The sequence below is a fragment of the Lindgomyces ingoldianus genome (genome assembly GCF_010093535.1).
Source record: "Lindgomyces ingoldianus strain ATCC 200398 unplaced genomic scaffold BDR25scaffold_24, whole genome shotgun sequence".
NCBI classification, from domain to species: domain Eukaryota; kingdom Fungi; phylum Ascomycota; class Dothideomycetes; order Pleosporales; family Lindgomycetaceae; genus Lindgomyces; species Lindgomyces ingoldianus.
In genome coordinates this window covers 735,005-749,845 of record NW_022985185.1, presented here as the reverse complement: position 1 = coordinate 749,845, position 14,841 = coordinate 735,005, and the positions used below count along the sequence as shown (strand labels likewise).

At 52.0% G+C, this 14,841-nt stretch overlaps 7 protein-coding genes across 7 annotated transcripts; 4 read left to right on the top strand and 3 right to left on the bottom strand.

Moving 5' to 3' along the window:
- Positions 1-134: 134 nt before the first annotated feature.
- On the bottom strand, positions 135-3,530 carry BDR25DRAFT_56018 (uncharacterized protein). The gene is made up of 5 exons (XM_033698745.1): positions 3,330-3,530; positions 2,748-3,267; positions 2,317-2,678; positions 589-2,265; positions 135-539 (listed from the first exon to the last, which is right to left on the bottom strand). The coding sequence occupies exons 1-5, from the start codon at positions 3,372-3,374 to the stop codon at positions 402-404; spliced, it is 2,742 nt and encodes a 913-aa protein (XP_033545429.1). The 5' UTR covers positions 3,375-3,530; the 3' UTR covers positions 135-401.
- Positions 3,531-5,203: 1,673 nt separating this feature from the next.
- Positions 5,204-6,007, top strand: BDR25DRAFT_187793 (uncharacterized protein; the record flags this gene model as incomplete). Its single annotated transcript, XM_033684258.1, has 1 exon — positions 5,204-6,007. A coding segment is annotated over one exon (804 nt), but the record flags the coding sequence as incomplete, so codon positions are not given.
- A 1,593-nt stretch (positions 6,008-7,600) lies between these two features.
- On the bottom strand, positions 7,601-8,728 carry BDR25DRAFT_357515 (uncharacterized protein; the record flags this gene model as incomplete). Its single annotated transcript, XM_033695809.1, has 8 exons — positions 7,601-7,639; positions 7,698-7,768; positions 7,821-7,968; positions 8,026-8,241; positions 8,298-8,415; positions 8,445-8,496; positions 8,553-8,585; positions 8,614-8,728. The coding sequence occupies 8 exons, from the start codon at positions 8,726-8,728 to the stop codon at positions 7,601-7,603; spliced, it is 792 nt and encodes a 263-aa protein (XP_033545427.1).
- A 619-nt stretch (positions 8,729-9,347) lies between these two features.
- Positions 9,348-10,273, top strand: BDR25DRAFT_231681 (NAD(P)-binding protein; the record flags this gene model as incomplete). Its single annotated transcript, XM_033685387.1, has 4 exons — positions 9,348-9,381; positions 9,447-9,629; positions 9,703-10,172; positions 10,229-10,273. 4 exons carry the CDS (start codon positions 9,348-9,350, stop codon positions 10,271-10,273), a joined length of 732 nt encoding a protein of 243 aa, XP_033545426.1.
- A 384-nt stretch (positions 10,274-10,657) lies between these two features.
- BDR25DRAFT_265342 (uncharacterized protein) lies at positions 10,658-11,815 on the top strand. Its single transcript, XM_033686915.1, has 3 exons — positions 10,658-10,905; positions 10,987-11,110; positions 11,163-11,815. Exons 1-3 carry the CDS (start codon positions 10,693-10,695, stop codon positions 11,480-11,482), a joined length of 657 nt encoding a protein of 218 aa, XP_033545425.1. The 5' UTR covers positions 10,658-10,692; the 3' UTR covers positions 11,483-11,815.
- Positions 11,704-12,744, top strand: BDR25DRAFT_55989 (uncharacterized protein). Its single transcript, XM_033698743.1, has one exon. The coding sequence runs from the start codon at positions 11,925-11,927 to the stop codon at positions 12,549-12,551; it is 627 nt and encodes a 208-aa protein (XP_033545424.1). The 5' UTR covers positions 11,704-11,924; the 3' UTR covers positions 12,552-12,744.
- An 810-nt stretch (positions 12,745-13,554) lies between these two features.
- On the bottom strand, positions 13,555-14,741 carry BDR25DRAFT_55991 (bacterial bifunctional deaminase-reductase). The gene has a single exon (XM_033698744.1). The coding sequence runs from the start codon at positions 14,591-14,593 to the stop codon at positions 13,766-13,768; it is 828 nt and encodes a 275-aa protein (XP_033545423.1). The 5' UTR covers positions 14,594-14,741; the 3' UTR covers positions 13,555-13,765.
- Positions 14,742-14,841: the final 100 nt, after the last annotated feature.

Below are 14,841 nucleotides of genomic sequence, written 5' to 3'. Positions count from 1 at the left end.
TCTCCCCAGCTCCACCAACCATCCCCAATCGCTAACTAGTCCGTCCCATTCTACTAAACGAGCCAGTGCAAAAAGGGGAGACGAGTGAGATACTAAGGGCCCAGATGAATGCACGGAATGGTCAGTCCGTCAGTCAGATAATACAGATAATCGCATCCACCCGCTCTCCTCGTCTTGTCATGTCAGATCGAATTTGAATGATGAGTGAGTTTTTCTCTTTACCAAGATAATGAAGTAAACCACGCAGCCCCAGCCTGCTGGATAATCAAGCATAAGCACACCGAAAACGCCAGCACCGCAACATCGAAGGGAGATTAGGAGGACCGGGGCGAGGATACAACAAGGCCGTTGATGAATTTTGGACGGATTGCTGAGTATGGAGGGACATTGCGTTTGTAGCTCTACCTCCTCCTGACACAGAAGAAGAGACCGCTACGACCAAGGAACCACAAGCAGCCGATGAAGCGGATAATGGAGAGGAAGGCGGTGGCCCACAGAAGTGCCTGGAAGAAACGGGCGGTACGCTCGGTGGCTTTAGACTGTGGTTGAATTAATAACTAGATTACTAGGGAGTTATAAGTAACTTACACTGAAGCCGAACTGGTCGAAGCTGTCCTGCGTGATGACAACCGCAAGCATAGCATTTGAGAAAATCCAGGACGTGGTAAGATGCGTTCTGAAAGACTTGTACGAATCTTCGAGCGTCTTTTCTGTGGATTCCACTGGCGCGATATACGGGGCCAGAGCACGCTTCACAGTAGCCTCGAACTGACTGTCAATGTCGGCCTGTGGTAGATCTGGCTCTTCTATAACAGTGTGCTTGCCATCTGATGCTTTTTCAGTCTTTGCAGAAGGAAGAGCATCGGCCTTGTCAGAACCCTTGGTACCCCAAGAAACATCATGCCAATTGCTGAACGCGTAGACGTTAAGAATGTTGATGTAGGACGACATGATGAGGAGATACTGCGGAAAGGATGTGAACATGTGCCACGGGTCGAGGTACAAGAATGAAGCCACGAAGTAGAGACCGAAGGTTGCACACAGAGCGATGAGAATAATACCGACACCATCTGAGGCGAAGAAGGATTCAACAAAGTTCTTGGCCGACGAGTCGTCCAGTCCAACACTCTCGCTACTCGTGAACGCCTTGACGACGAGATAGATCGAGAGGATGATAATGTAGAACTGGATGGCGCCGAAGACAACGAACGAGGTCAGGTACGTCCATCGCGAACCCTTAGGCCTGTTACCGAGAGCCAGGATGAACTGGAGCAGCAAGAAGCCGAGGTAGATGTACTTGAGCACAGTGTTCACAATCGGGGTAGCAGTGTTTCCAAATGGCCAGGCTTTCTTCTTCCCATCGGTGCCGGGAGTGCCGACAAGATCCATAATGACCGAAGTCGTAAGCCAGAAAGAAGCCAGAGCGAACCAGGAGAGGAATACGGTGAAAGTGTTGTAAAGCATCTGAATGTGGAAGAAGAACATGCGGATGATATTGTGCCCGCTCTTGTACATGCGGCCGAAATGCATCAGGGCGTAGATACTGGCGGCAAACGAACCGTTCAGCCAACGACGACGTTGACCAATGAACTCAGCGGCACCCTCAGGAACGTCCGTTTCACCCTTAGAGGCCTTGACGTAGGTCAAATGCCACTTGGAGCCGGCCTTTGCGACCAGTTCGAAGCAGAGAATACGATCTTCGGCCAAGAACATGTTCTTCTTGAAAATGTTCATACCCTCGATACCTTTCTTCCCGAGGATCTTGGAAAGCGTGTGGTCACCGTGGAAATACTGCTCCAGAGGCCTGCCCATGATGGCGCGGAAACGGTAGGCAGAGAAAGCACCGGGCAACACAGAGACGTAGCCAAACGACGATTCGAGAGGCTTGTCGAGAATGTTACTGATCTTGTACTCGAAGTTCTGTGCAGCCACCAGCGGGTTGAGGAGGTTCTTCCAGCCACGACCCAACATGGCGTGGATTTCACCGCAAGCACCACCGAGGTCCTTGTCGTTGTAGAAGCCTTCCCACAGAGCGAGGAGAGACTTGGGGCCGGGCTTGGTACCGGCATCGAGAAGAATGCACACTTCGGGGTTCAGGATGCGGCCGAAAGCGGTGAAAAGCCATCGATGGGAGTTGATCTTCTTGCTGTTCTTCTGTTTCAAGCAGAACATCATTTGGACTGGGGGGAGGGTGGCGGCGCTGTCGTCGTGGGGGCGAATCAGTTGCTGGTTGGGCGTGACGGACAATTGAGTCGTGTATTCGAACTGTGGCTGTTAGAAGACCGATTTGTAGCACTGTTCGTCTTTTTGACTTACAATATGAGCCACCGTCTCCTTTCCGTCGATGTCACGCTTCATAACACCATCCTGGTAGACTCCAACCGTGGCGAGCAAATCGAGCGTGCCCTTGTCGCAGGGGTCGATACCGTCAAAGACCAAGCAGACGACAATCTTCTGCCAGGCCGGGCCGCCCTTGTTCCAGAACTCGGACTTCTTCAGGTTCACAATGTCGCGGATATTTTGCATAACGCCATGGAGCGTTCGAGCCGTCAGAACCTTGTCTTCGTTGTAGTATGTGATGGCAATGAGCAGCTCTGTGTGTCGGTTGTACATGGCTGGACGGAGATTGTAGCCGTTCTTCAGGGTGAAGTCGTTCGGGTCGCAGGTAGCGGCCGTGTCTGGCAGCTGTCAGCTCCACAATTCTCGGACCCAAAAACCCCAACAACCAGCGTTCTGGGGTAACATACATCGCATGTGAGTAAACTCCTCGCTGCCGCTCTCGAGGTCATTGCGATACTTGGCCTGGATGGCATTCTGGATGGCGCTGGGCACGGGGTAGTCGGCACTCAAGACCGAGCCTTGCACGAGCTTGACCTTGCGCGTCATGCCGCGTTTGAGGCCGCCCCCCGCCCCACCGCCGGGCTGCTGCCGCTGTCGCCAGGCCTCGGTGGAGCTGGTATCACTCCTCGAGTACGGCGAGGGCGCGCGATGCGGAGCGCCAAGCTCGGGGGGGTCATAGTGGCCGCCCGTCGCCGAGTAGGCATCCGAGCCGGGGTGATGTTGTCCTGGGTACTGGGTGGTGGTGCTGTCGGTGGCATATGTCTCTGTCAAGCTGTATGTCGACTGCGGGCGCACCTCAGGCCCGCCGTAGACGCCATGATGGTCGTCAAAGGGGCCGGGGTTGGCACCTGTGGGATTCGAGTGCAGCAGCGACCGAGCCACCTCGTCGTCCTCGGAGCCGTGGTGATGTGGGGGGTCGTTGTAGCCCTGGCAGCGAGGTTAGCAGGCATCGTGCGGAGGGAACGGGGAAGATGCAGAGGGCAGCATACTCCTGAGTGAGGATCGCCGTATCCTCCTGGGCCGTTGTACGCCATGACGTGCCGCTGTCCGGGGGCGTGAGTGTTGCGGCGGGGGGTCGGGAGATGGAGGAGGGGAGGGAGGGTTGGTGATGGGGTGTGTAGTGATGGATTGAAAAAAAGAAGGGAAGGGTGCGGGCCTGGGGTGTTGATAAAGGCGATGGCGAGAAAAGTGTTTGAGCAGCTGAGGAGGTGGAGGTGCAGCCTCAGCCCCTTGTAGGGAATGGGAATGGTTTGGAGCGCCTCTGGCCCTGTGCTGCGAGCTGGGGCTGGGCTTGCACCAAAGGAGTGCGCTAAACGGCCGCTGAGAGGGTGAAACGCGCCCGGAATGTTACTGGTTCAAGACAGCTGCGCTCCCTGTTTCGCAATTGAATGTGCGCGGTCCTTCATCAAAGATTGCAGGAATGTCGTCCAAGTCGCCGGATGAAGAGGATATAATGCTGGAGATCGCTCGTCGTGGATAACAACCTGAGCGCATCTCCCAAAGCCTGCTGCACGTCTGTTCCCTCTGGCAACCTGTGGCGTAGCTAGCCCTCTGCCAGTGAGAGCAGCTAAATTTAGAGGCCACCTTATTCAGCTGCTCTCGCTAGAAATACCTGCATGATGGACGGGCATGCCGTGAGCATTCATGCTTACTCCATCACGCTCAGCCTCACCTACCCTCGTCCAGCGAGTTGAAAAGTAGACAAAAGCACGAGAGCAGTATAGTGTCATCGGTGGGTCATTGCGACGGTGCCGCGCTAAAGATATTTCTCCTAAGGGGACACTGAGGTGCCGCATGGCCCTTTGAGGGGAGCAGGTGTGTCTGCAGTGATATGTCGTGTGCACATCACTCGTCTTTGTGCACCAGCCTACCCTACCTATTGAGTAGGTCTACGACATCGTGCCCTCTCGGGCAGGATCTCTTAGAAACCTTGCATCTTGCACGCCTTGAGCCTCCAGTCCGCAAATAGGAGAGGACGTCAGCAAACCCTCATCTCCCGGCACGTACCGTGTAATTGGGTACCCAATCCCTGGGAAAATCTGCCGTCGGCGCTGTCTACTTTTTGCTGCCGTAAATGGCCTTCTTTCTGCTGCCCTCCCATCTGTTTCGTATGAATCGTACGTACCTCACAGCTGGTGTGGAGAATGGGCACTTCGTGTTAGGATGGTGAGGCTTGAATGTGGTGGAGTGGCGGCGGAATCCACACCGCCCTCACTAGTCCCCCACCACACGGTCTCGTCGACACATGTCAACATCATACGAGAGTTGCAATTCGCGCTCGGAGGTTTCCATTCCACATCAATCACCGTTTGTGGGACCTGGACATTCGCAGTCGTGCGGTCCCGGGCAGTTCCAACATATTCGTTCATGCAATACACCGTGTCCGACGCTCTGTTGGTCTTCACTCATCGCCCAATCATGTTGTGTGGTTAGGTGGGCTGCATGTCTTGAGCGCTGCTTCCTTTCCGTCAATCCACGGGATTAGAAGACTCCTCGTTCAACCTCCCCACCACAACCACCACAGCCGCCTTCTGACGGTCCACTCGAAAATATCTTCCCAATCAAGCTTCCATTGACCAATTCCAGCTGAGCATTTCCCCGGATCTGGCCCAACCGAGACCTTCAACGGCCCTCAGCCACCGCCCTCCGCGCTTCATACCATTCGCCCTATCATTTCCGGTAATCGGATCCTTTCATCTAAATGTCACCAGCCACACCTTCTAGAACATTACCTAAATCCAACTTCCATCACTCTATCGCTTCTGCTCCATCAACCGGGAACCCTGCTTCAGCCGCACTCTCTAGAGATGAAACTGCGGCGCGCGACAATATTGATATCGCCAGCCATTCACGTGGTCATGTGTTTGAGCATCCTGATCATGTAATCCCATCCATTAGATACGACGGGGTGCAGAATTTAGTTATTGTTTGCTGCCATTCCATTTTCCATCCCGATGCTTCCTCTTCCAGCTTTCCTTTGTATAGCCCGTATGATGAGCGCAATTGGCATCTTGCTCCTTTCCAGGAATCGAATCCTAACACAGCCAAGCCTGGAGAGCATGAAACATTTCTCGCCCATCTCACCGCCGGTCTGGACGCGCTGACTGTTGGTTCGTGGGCCGGCAACACTCTTCTCATCCTCAGCGGCGGTGTCACAAAGCGCCCCCTCACGCCTCTCAGTGAAGCTCGTTCTTACTACAATGCTGCCCTCGTCCAGGCGATGTTGCACGGCCATCGACACGGTGGTCGTGCTCGGAAGCTGTTCGACCAAGGCCGTCTACTACTAGAGGAATACGCCACCGACTCTTACCAGAATCTGCTCTTCAGTATCGTGCTTTTCCGGCAGACAACGGGAGTCTACCCAAAAAACATCCGTATCATCACCCATGCTTTCAAAGCTAAAAGGTTTCTCGAATTGCATGCGCGAGCTATTGGGTGGGAACCCGATCGAATAAGAGTGCAGGGTATTGACCCCGTCATGTCCGGCGCCGAGTATGAGGACACTGTCAGAGGCGAAGAACGCTTCGGCTACGCACCTTGGTTAGAGGACTCTCACGCAACTGGAGATCTCTTAAGCCGCAAGAGGAAGCAGCGTGGATGGGTGGAAGAAACATCGCAAGAGCTTGGAGAGGGCCTGGAATGGAGCGTCAGATGTTTACTCAGTGGCGAGCCTATTGATGGCTTGCTCGGGGACATGCCATGGATATCGAGAAGCGATCCTAAGGAAAGCCCATATAGCACCTCGGATAAGCCTGAGTAGCCCGAACAAACTACCTACCCCTCCAGTGCCTCTTCCAGGAGAGTGAGATACGAGTATCCACCTTGGCGTTCCTCTTCGAAGCCTACAAGCCGCATATAGCGCTCGCGCGGGTACTCTAAGTGAGCTCCTCCGTGAATATCGAGCCATTTGTTCTGCTTTCCTATGAAGCAGCGCACTCCTGTGTCTCAACTTGAGCAAAAACTGTTGTTTTGTTCGAATATGACGCACAGAGGGTGTTTTCTTGAGGATCGAGGCCATCATACAGAACATGGTGCTCTTTGATTATCTGCGCTGCTGCATCCCTACTATCACACCTACTCCCTCGAACGAAGCATCCATGTATAAAGAAGCCCTGACCCCTCGGGCTACTCGTTTCTCGCAAACTCCCATCAAATCCTCGAATTTCTTCCTTTTAGCAGCCTCACTAAAATGTGTTCTCCCGCTGAATCAGAAAAGCTCCCTACCGCATACAGCACCTACTCCCACTCCAGATATGCTCACCACTCTTAAATAAGCCCGCTCCAGCCAAGCTAGTGAAGCCACAGAATTTCTCCATAGCTCCATACGACATGATGTAGAGCAGTGTTTATGCGTACATAGGGTTTCGCTACTCTCTCGCGCTCGATGCGTCATCAATTCGTCCGGGACGTCTAATAGCCGTCCATCCACGGCCATACCAAAATTGACCCGGCCACCGTAGATTGGGGAAGTCCGAAAGGGAATAGCAAATTTGGTATTAAGTGGCTGTATAATTCGTGCTACATTCTCTACCAAGATGTATTTCTCTTCTTCCCTGGAGACCTCGAAGTCAGTCTTACACAAGCTGTCCATTATGCTTGGTTCTTCAAGACAAAGTTGATAGCCAACATCCCGTGTATCAAAATCGACTCCGAGCCATGGACAGATACAGATGAGGGGTAGATGGGAATATTACTAAAAGGAATATCTATCGATGAGGCAACAATCAAGAGATAGTGCGAACCCTTGCCAACTCTGAGCGTGGATCCGATCGCGAGCGAAAAGTTTTTGTGCAGTGGAATAAAGAGCATCGGCACCTCCTCCCTTCAGCAAGTGAGGAGTAAAGAACGTAACAAGTTCCTGAACAGGATATCTAACTAACTTAGAGAAGCATGTTATTGAAGTCACTGATACGCAATGCACAAGGTTACTTGAAAGGATTGTCATTATTCTTCACTCTTGAACAAGTTTGCATTAACCAATCCGACATGTTTTAGAACCCAAAATCCCTTACGAACTAACCCAAAAATCCGTGAGGCACTACCAGCCTTCCCATCATGGATACCCCCGGTATGTATGCAAGCTTCTGTCAATATTATTGTATTATCCCGAAACTCCCCACAGCTTCTCCATGTTATAAATCACGCTATTCTAAGCCAAGAAAACCGAGAAGGCGCTTCTAGATTACTGCTGGACTTGCGTTACACGATGCTACTCCTCACATAGACACTGAATTCCTGAGGCCGTCATCGTACCCACACTCTAATTTGACATTTCAAAATATCCCGGGGACTCAAATCCCTACCCAAGTCCTATCGACCTAGAAATAAAGCCCCAGGTGGAGCATCCATAGATCAACTACCCCGCGGAACTGAGAATCTCTGAATGCTCGATTTGCCACCAGACGCTCGAGGAGAAAAATATAAATAGCTTAGTGGAGAAGCGACCCATTAAGACAGCCAGCAATTATATCTTTAGCTACTCGTGCTAGAGAGTGTGGTTTGAGAAGAGGAGATGGCCTGACTGGTTGACTTGACTTCGTCGTCTTGCTGGATTACGAACCAAGCGCCAAGGATTCCTTCAGAGCTGTTATAAGTTCTTATAGCGGCGTGAATGCTCGCCTCCTTTTGCTTTTCCCCAGAGCCGCATTCATATCTCGATTAGCTGCCTGTGATATATAGACCCACAATCAAGATTCGGATGCTAGACGCTTCAGGATATAAACTTAAGCAATAACAATGCAAAACACCTAGCTCGGAACAGGCTAAGTGCTGTGCTTGAAGGCCGTTTCGACTGATTCCGTGAGGCTTTTCGACTCCAAGTTCACACACGGGCTGGGTTCTTGAAATTCTGGAGCAGTCGTCATTCTGGTCCCCGGTGGTAGATTCTCCGCTAGTTGATATCTATGGATAATATTAGGTTGAAAGTTCTGAGGATCATAGGGCAGATATTCTGTGACATGAGGGCCACAGAATATTGACAGAACCGTGGAACTGATTTCGATTCCTTTGATTTCCATGATAAAGTTGACATCTGACGAGACCCTGATATAGGGGCAGATTCGGACCTGCAGCTGACTGTCCGTGATAAGACAATGGTCGCCCACAGCTGCTCGTTGACGATATGTCTACGCTTCGGAAGGACAGTGAGCCCCCACGCTCGGTTCCTTTCTCCACCAATTAAAGTGTCCTATCTGCTAGTTTTGTGGGCTAACTTCCCCGCAGATACGCTGCAAACTGCCCCTGCTCTACCCACCGAGAATCCACTCTCTCAACTGTTAACCCCAATGCTGGTATCGTGAATACCGTGTTCAAGAATTAGGCCAGTTGCTTTTTGAATTCTGTCCTGGTTGGTCCAAGATACCGGATGAATCCCCCGGGCGCGTGCCATGTTGTGGGAGCAAGGGGAAACGATTCGATGAGGGGAGAGCGCCACACACACTGGCTCAGCGTCTTGGGTCTCCGATGCGGGCAATCAGACTGACAAGGCGGAGCCCACGATGAAGCTTTTGGCGAAGTGAGGAGGTGGTGGGAGCTTACGCCGCGCAGCTCCTCGGTTGCACAAATTACATCATGGAGTGGGCAATGCTTTTGTCCTGCCGTCCACATGAACCTGAGGGATTTGACACATTGTGCACTCCCACCTCACCTCTTCTTCTTAAACGACTGACGTGCTTTCCTCACTGAGCTGTAAACATTAATGGCGTCCCTAAGATCGAGAACAATGCTGGCTCGTCGGCTTGCCGGCGCTCCTGCGGCCTCGGGGATTGCACCCCTCATCACCCCTCTTCTTCAGAGGCGGGCTGTACGAGGTCTCTCAACTCATCAAGCCAAGTCGCCATACAGCACTAGAGAGAGTGTTGGAGAGAAGACCTTCAGCCAATTCGATGTTGGGGGGAAGGTGTTTGTAGTTACAGGTGCTGCTTCACGTTATTCTCCCATGTACTGCAGATAACCCTTGTGACTGAGCTAACCAATAACCAGGTGGTGCACGCGGGTTGGGGTTGTGTATGGCTGAAGGGCTAGTAGAAGCTGGTGGGAAAGGTATGTAGATCTGGCATACCTTTTGCAGCCTAATCGCGGATTGACGGGTTACTTACACCTTGTAGTCCATTGCTTAGACATACTTCCGGAACCAGATAAGGTCTTCTTCCGTGCGAAGGAACGAATCTCTACCGAATACAGTGGTGCCCTAGAGTACCACCAGGTTGATGTATCGAATGACAAGATGGTGGAGGAGGTGATAGGGGATATTGCCACGAAAAGGCAGCGACTGGACGGGCTGATAGCTGGTACATAATTGACGCATATCCTCAGTTGCGAATGGTTAGTTTGGAAGTCTTTATGGCTAACTTGGTCACCCAGCTGCTGGTATCCAGCAATGCACCTCCGCTCTCGACTACGCCGCGTCCGACATTGCACGCATGCTTGCCACAAACTACACGGGTGTCTTTCTCACAGCTCGGGCTTGTGCAAGGCAGATGTACAAGTATAAGATCCAAGGGTCCATGTGTCTGATCGCCTCAATGAGTGGGAGTATCGCGAACAAAGGGTTCATTGCTCCCGTTTACAATTCGTCCAAAGCAGCCGTCATCCAGCTGACGAGAAATCTGGCCATGGAATGGGGCAGACTCGAGAAAGATGGCTCTGGTGGCATAAGGGTGAACAGTCTGAGCCCGGGGCATATCCTGACACCAATGGTGGAAGAGAACTTCCGGAAAGGGGAGGCAGATCGGAAAGCATGGGAGGAGAACAGTATGCTGGGAAGAATAAGTACGCCTGAGGAATACAAAGCAGCTGGGCTATTCTTGCTGAGCCGAGCAAGCAGTTACATGGTGAGGATATGTCTTCTCCCGGCACGTGTTACGGCGCCAGGGCTAACAAATGGTAGACTGGTACAAACCTGGTCATCGATGGTGGCTGTACAGCATGGTAGATATGTAGCCGATTCTCTCCATTGATAGTTTGGCATTCGAACAAGGGCGTTTCGATGGTTTGAACTAGAGCTCAATGCCTTCATGGGCTGGTGAGGAGAGACAAGAACCCACCTCGGTGCCAAGAGGGTAGAAGTGAAATTGTGCAATAGTGCAGCATATGATGGGCGTCAGCGCTGCGCTTATTAGAACCAATGGAAAGAGGCGCACCCTACGTTGTTACTTCGATGTAGTACCATGCTGAGTGATGACGGAGGAGAACCTTGGAAGGGAAGATGGAGTCTTCGCGCCAAAACACAAATACGCTAGCTCGAATGTAGTCTAGCGCCATAGTCCGGGCCATCTGTCCTTCCGTCACCCTTTCCAGCAAAACACCAGAAGCTCATATTTGGGCACGTTCACAACCCCGGACAACACAGTCATGGACCGATCGTATCGACTCTTAAACTACCTCATTCTCCTTTTCGCTCTCCCATTTGCGTTGGCATTGAAATTCGACATCAATGCTGTCCCGCAGCACGACTCAGCCAAATATGAGCGGTGCATTCGAAACTTCGTGGCCAAGGACCAGCTGGTAGTTGTGACGGCCATTGTGAGCGGGTATAGGGGGGATGGACAGACACTCAACATGCATGTAAGTTGGATTTGAGATACAGCTCAACCAGTGGGCTGGGTTTTGTGCACAAGAATCAATGGCTGATAGCACCGCCCACAGATTCGCGATGCGATGGGCAATGACTATGGAAGGCCAAAGGATGTCTATGGCGAGAACAGATACGCCTTCACTTCGCATGCCGACTCCGCATTCGATGTTTGCTTTGAGAACATTCTGTCGTCGAGTATGCTCTCACTGACATCGCCCTAGACGCAGCTAACATATGAATTACTTAGCTCATCAAATGAACCCTAGTAGACACGTCGAGCTTGACATCGATATCGGCGCCGATGCAAAAGACTGGTCTGCCATCCAGGCTGGCGAGAAACTAAAACCGGTCGAGGCTGAACTGCGACGGATCGAGGAAGTCGTGGGCGAAATTGTCAACGAGATGGACTACCTCCGTGGCCGCGAGCAGAAACTCAGGGATACTAACGAGAGCACAAACGAGCGTGTCAAGTGGTTCGCGTTCGGCACCATGGGCATGCTGGTTGGGCTTGGTGCGTGGCAAGTTGTGTACCTAAGGGCATACTTCCGGTCGAAGCATCTTATCTAGGTTGCTTTTGGCGGAATCGGGGTCGAAATTTGGATGGACGGAGCACTCTGCATATTGAGCAGATTAGCGGGAAGATTTGGGATTGAAGTGATACACTGCGCGCGGTTATGATAGGGAATTGTACGACCAGCGGACTCATAGCGATGCGTTGTGGACTGGCCAGAAACATTGTTTCTTGCATACTCTTTGAAGCGGAGCCTGGTTTGGCGTTGGTAGGGTCACATGCATTGGAATTACAGCTCGAAAAGTGTCCAGCACGGGTTTGCTTCTTCCACTCTCGTGCCTGGGCTGAAGCAGGCTCAAGTATTGAACCCTCGAGTCCCACCTCATGATGACTGTCTCTTATCTTTCCACATTCAACGCTTCCTTCTCACTGGTCTTTCCTCTTCGAGTGTCCGCCGCTTCCTGTTGAACCTGATAAGAACTCCACCGAGCTTGACCAATGTCGCGCTCCAACTCATGCCCTTCACGCTCACCTTCAACCTCTTCTTATCGCCACAGCTCCTCCAATTCTCCATTATTCGTTAACCTAACCCACAACTCTTCTCAACTTTTCAACTTCACAATTATCTCACTACACCCAGCAGACGTGGCGAATATCGATAATACAGAAGAGGTAGTCTTCCTTCAAGTCGCACCGGGCGGCACCCCTGTTTACTACCTCGTTCTTATTACTTCCGCTCGAGTTTCTCTGCCGTCCACCCAATCACGCTCCTCATCCCGACTGCAACCTTCCCCTTACCCTCGACTGCTAAGCCAGCCCCAACGAGCTCTCCCCGCCGATCCTTCCGTGAGACCTCGGCCTCAGACCTGCCGTCCGTCCAATTCACGCCCTCGAGGTGCCCCGCCTCCTTTCTTCGCCGACACCTCTCCGCCTAGCTACCAGGAGAAAGACCCCTATCGTCACCACTGGCAACGAGGTCTTGCCCGAACTCGGAAACAGGTTCTGGACTTCTGGAACCTTGTTTGGCGTATCTTGAAAAGAATCGCAAACGACGGCCTGGAGATTCTACAGTTGCTGTTTTGTGCGCCGTATATGGTCAACAGAGAACGGTACATGGTGATTTAGGGGCCGAATCAAGATTCAGACACATTCACTAGAGTCCAAGGGTTGGCGGTGACAGGGCCGAACAAACTAACGCTCTGGTCTACGGCCGAGGGTCTCACGAAGCGGACTCGTGAATTCTTTCTATTTCAGCCAATTCGGCTATCCCCGCTTTCTCATCGCGTTTCTTAAGACCTTCTCAATCTTCTGTATGCGTCTGAACGATGTCCCGGTAAAAGCAAACCGACCCGTTTGGTTGTACCGCTTTGACTTGGTCAGGCGTGGTCGGTTGCCTCCCTTTGCACAACACCCTAAGTCCCACTCCGCAGATCAACGATCACATCACGACGCTATCCTTCAGTAGTTCAAAGCCAACCTGAACCGGGTCTTTAAGCCCAGAAACCAGGACCATGGGTAATCAGACAGACTCCTTCCTGCGTGATTTTTGGGACATACACCTCCACATGAATCCTCCTCCAGTTTTGTTTCCTCCAGGGCCAAGAAGGAGCAGAAGTCACGGTCCCGCTAATACCAATGGCGTTGAAATCCCAAAAGCTGAAGGACCACCCACTCCCAAGAAAACTATCTCAGTTCGGCAAGTATTCTTTGGAAAGTTCCTTCGTCTCAATGAAAGCCAGCGGAAGAAGATCAAGGCCATACTCAAGAGCTTTCTGGCGTGGTTATCATGGAAGGCGAAGTGTCTGAAATGCGAGCTCTCCAGAACATATCTGAAACTCAAGTACATGGCCTGGAAGACGAAGTACGAGGCGAAGAGCTTCTGGACAGATGGTTCAGAGAGATGTTATTCGATATAGGACCTCGTGTTAGATCTCCTCAAGAAGGCTAGAGAAGTCATCGCCCATGATATTAACTCCGCTGTAGGGGTGCCCCTTTACGTGGCTGAAGGTTTAGATGGCACTGTTACAGGGGAATACTTCTGCCTTGTCGTCGGAATCGGTCCAGCTTTTTGTGATAGAGGGGCCGTCCTATTCTTGAAATTTTCGCTTAAGCAATTGCGAGTCCTCGACGTGGTGTTTGGCTTACAGTGAGACGCAGGTGAATACAACAAGTCCTAAGACATATTTCGCTTTAAAGTTATATCTAATGAAGGCTGGATAAGTTGGAAGTGAGCCAGAGCGGATGCCTTTAGAGTATGAATCGAGACAATGATATCCTTGGTGAAGGGCCGCCTCTCCTGAATGTGGATCCATTGACTGAAGAAAACGTTCCTAGATAGATCAGCTTTGCTGTGGCCTTCCGCAAAGTACAACATCCTCCCCAAGTGGTATCCATTGGACGTCCTTCAACCTCTCCACTGGCACTTTTACCCCATCTTCTACTCTCTCATCCGGGCACACAAGCACACCTCCCTTCCCTAACCATGTTGGCGCGATGGTGATAATTATTGAATCAACCAATCTGATATTGTCAGGACGCAGAAGATCGTTGATGACGGCTCCTCCACCCTCAATCATAACACTCTTAATCCCTTCTTCCCGCAGCGCCTTGAGAATATCCACCCAACCTATCCTCTTCCTCTCCTCCTGATCTTGGGCAGCTGGCAACACAATCACCTTGCCCCCACACTCTTCCAACAACCTCCTCCTCCCACCATCGAGCACCACCCTCGAAACAACAAACGGCGCCCTCCCCCTACCCTCCCTCACTAACTGCATAACCTTGCTCGACTCGCCAACCTCCCACCTCCCCCTCGGATCTAAAACAACCGGCCTAGGTTGTCCTTTAAGTCCCTCGCCGCCGTAACCCCCGACGCCGGAGATCCGGCAGTTTAGACTAGGGTTGTCAGCAAGGGCGGTGCCAACGCCGATTAAGATGGCGTCGTGGCGGGAGCGGAGGTAGTGGGTCATGGATTTTGATAATGGACCTGAGAGAAGGGTTTGGGTACCCGGGGAGAGGGAGAGGGAGGAGTCAAGGGAGGTGGCGAATGTGAGGGTTACGTGGATGGGGGTTTGAGGTTGGGAGAGAGAGGGAGGGGGGAGGTAGGGAGATATCTGGGAGCTTTGAGGGGAGGGGAAGGTGAGGGCACCGCGGGTTAGAGGAGGCATTTTGGGCGGGTGGTGGGAGAAGGAGTGAAGGGGACACAGTGTTTGAGATGGGCTTGGGGCAAATGGGTGCCATTTCTTGGGACTTCCAAGTTCGACTACGTGGGCTGTTTATTCGCCACCAAAACAATCCTACCAAACCCTTTTCAAGATAAACTGAATCATATTATCGAACACAAACCATGCAAGATCCGTGGTGCTGACTAAACGGATTCAGGCAGCGGTGGCGCGGCGGGCAAAGTTCGGCAAAC

What these genes read in the sequence shown, in the direction of transcription:
- BDR25DRAFT_265342 (XM_033686915.1), top strand. Translation starts at nt 10,693, where the DNA reads ATGGACCGATCGTATCGACTCTTAAACTACCTCATTCTCCTTTTCGCT. An exon ending in GACAGACACTCAACATGCAT is followed by an intron (nt 10,906 to 10,986) that starts GTAAGTTGGATT and finishes CACCGCCCACAG; the next exon opens with ATTCGCGATGCGATGGGCAA. An exon ending in TGAGAACATTCTGTCGTCGA is followed by an intron (nt 11,111 to 11,162) that starts GTATGCTCTCAC and finishes TGAATTACTTAG; the next exon opens with CTCATCAAATGAACCCTAGT.
- BDR25DRAFT_55989 (XM_033698743.1), top strand. Translation starts at nt 11,925, where the DNA reads ATGTCGCGCTCCAACTCATGCCCTTCACGCTCACCTTCAACCTCTTCT.
- BDR25DRAFT_56018 (XM_033698745.1), bottom strand. Translation starts at nt 3,374, where the DNA reads ATGGCGTACAACGGCCCAGGAGGATACGGCGATCCTCACTCAGGA. An exon ending in ACGGCGATCCTCACTCAGGA is followed by an intron (nt 3,268 to 3,329) that starts GTATGCTGCCCT and finishes CCTCGCTGCCAG; the next exon opens with GGCTACAACGACCCCCCACA. An exon ending in TCGACCAGTTCGGCTTCAGT is followed by an intron (nt 540 to 588) that starts GTAAGTTACTTA and finishes ATTCAACCACAG; the next exon opens with TCTAAAGCCACCGAGCGTAC.
- BDR25DRAFT_55991 (XM_033698744.1), bottom strand. Translation starts at nt 14,593, where the DNA reads ATGCCTCCTCTAACCCGCGGTGCCCTCACCTTCCCCTCCCCTCAAAGC.